Source organism: Borostomias antarcticus (genome assembly GCF_949987555.1).
Source record: "Borostomias antarcticus genome assembly, chromosome: 1".
NCBI classification, from domain to species: Eukaryota; Metazoa; Chordata; class Actinopteri; order Stomiiformes; family Stomiidae; genus Borostomias; species Borostomias antarcticus.
In genome coordinates, this window is record NC_140234.1 from 1,675,806 (window position 1) to 1,678,159 (window position 2,354).

The 2,354-nt window shown below is 56.4% G+C and overlaps 1 protein-coding gene across 1 annotated transcript; it reads left to right on the forward strand.

Annotated features, from left to right (window-relative positions):
* Positions 1-306: 306 nt before the first annotated feature.
* LOC311314502 (putative nuclease HARBI1) lies at positions 307-1,371 on the forward strand (the record flags this gene model as incomplete). The annotated part of the gene is made up of 2 exons (XM_084444878.1): positions 307-452; positions 516-1,371. The coding sequence occupies 2 exons, from the start codon at positions 307-309 to the stop codon at positions 1,369-1,371; spliced, it is 1,002 nt and encodes a 333-aa protein (XP_084301004.1).
* Between the last annotated feature and the right edge of the window lie 983 nt (positions 1,372-2,354).

Here is a 2,354-nt window from a genome sequence, read left to right on the forward strand (position 1 = left end):
ATCATGGGAATGTTGTTTTTAAAAATTTAATTGAGCCAAACAACATATAGGGACTATCCATAGCCTAATATAATCCACTCTGTGAACAACAACAACAACATTTTCTTATGTAAAGGGATAATCAGATGACATGGCTTGTCTGGCTGTCTTCATACAATGTCAGATAGCCTACAGACAGATATCCTGGTGAATTGATTCACCCAACTAGACCCACAGTAGGGTAGCCACAGGTGGAATTGATCTCATCAATTAGAGTTCCCTTCTATTTAAGTGTGTCACAGCCAACTCGTGCCTCAGGTAGACATCATGACTGCATTGCAACGAATCATTGTGCTCAACCAAAGGAACCAACGGCGACGCCGTCCGCATAGCGATTTGGTTCTTGTGAACCATCACATTCGCACAAACTTCTGCCCTCTGGATGTCCTCTCGGACCGTGCCATCGTAGCCAAGTATCGGCTGCCACGTGCGGAAATCTAGAGCCTGCTAGAGATTGTGCGACCCCACATCACCAGGGCCACCAGATGCAACTTCGCCCTCAGCCCTGAGGTACAGCTCCTGGCAGCCTCACGGTTCTACGCCGTGGGCAGTTTCCTGGAGGTGGTGGGAGATGGACTGGGGCTGAGTAAGGCTTCGGTGTCCCAGAGCGTGGAGGCTGTCACCGATGTCCTCATGTGTCATGCGCGCACGCATCTCAGGATGCTGGCGACGAGGGAGGACACACTGGCGCGACACCAGGCGTTCCACGCCATGGCGGGCATTCCCCAGGTGATTGCCCTCATAGATGGGACCCTGATCCCTGTCACCAACCCATCCATGTGGGACCAGGCCTTCATCTGCCGGAAGGGGTACCCGGCCATAAACACCCAAGTGGTAGTGGACCACAATGGGCTGTTTATGGACGTCGTCGCCAAGTGGCCAGGCAGCACCCACGACAGCTTCATCTGGGCCAACTCGGGTGTGGGACAGAAGACTGCCAGAGGGGAGTATGGTAGGGGTGTGTTCCTTGGGGACAGTGGCTACCCTCTCCGAACCCACCTCATCACCCCTGTGGCGGATCCCCTGACCCCAGCTGAGCGGGACTTCAACTCCACGCACGGCTGCACCAGGAGCCTGGTGGAGCGCACCATTGGCCGTTGGAAACTTCGGTTCCGGTGCATCCATCGGTCTTCAGGGGGGCTGAAGTTCGGACCTGCGAAGTGTTGTGCTGTTATCGTGGTCACAGCGATGCTGCATAACATCCGGGCACGAGCAGGTCTGATGGCGGCGGCGGAGGGGGATGGCAATGGTGACATCCCTCTGCCTGAGCGTGCAGCCCTTTACAACGCGGGTTTCCAGGCCAGGCAGGACCTCATCAACATTTTTGCCTGAACCCCCCTCCCCCCCGGTGTGCCTCCATGACCTTGAAGGCTATACCGGCGGTGGGGGTAACCCCCCAGCAGGTGCAACCATGCCGGGCAGGTTTCAGGGTAGAGGTCCTTCCTATGTGTTGCTACCTTGTCATGGTGGGAAGGCTTGTGTGTCTCCATGACCATGAAGGCTATACCGGCGGGGGGGTCACCCCCCAACAGGTTCAACCATGCCGGGCAGGTTTCAGGATTTACACCAAACACCATTCAGCATTTACACCAAACACATCTTGAATCTTAAGAATAAAATATTTTTGGACCCGCCTTCCCACCACTACAAGGTAGCGACATGTAGGAAGGATGAGTGGTGTGGTGAGTGCATGTAGTGTGAGTGTGCAGTGTAGTGTAGTGGGTGGGCGGGGTGTGGTGAGTGCATGTAGTGTGAGTGTGTAGTGTGTGTGGTGTGGTGTGTCTCAGGCCTCTGGATCATCTGCAAGGGAGGAGAATTAAATAAGCGACATTGAATGGAATGCATGCAGAATGGGAATAAACAGTGTACAGTGTACGCTGCCTCTCCACCTCCAGGAGCTCCACACTGCAGTCGCAGAGCACGCCTCTCACACGTGTCTGCGACCTGGCCAGCCCACCTCGCATCCGATGATGGCCAGCGCCTTCTCCTCCTCCGGGGTGAGGGGAGGCACGGTGCTCTGCCCACCACCGGTCCTCCCCGCCTCTCTTCGCACCGCCGCCCCCTGACTTTTCGCCTGGCTGGCGAAGTCCTGCCACTTTGCGGATGACTGTCCACTCCCTGGGTGGCCCAGGAGTGGAAGCAGCCATCCGCGCAGCAACGCTCGTCCAAGCGGCCTTCTTCAGCTGGTTAGCATTGGCAGTGCGGAAGCCGCCAAAGAGCACGGCCTTCCGCTCCCCCACCTCGTCCAGCATAATCAGCAGCTCTTCCTTCGTAAACGGTATCGCTCGTCGTCGTGGCCTCATGTCTGCCATGTC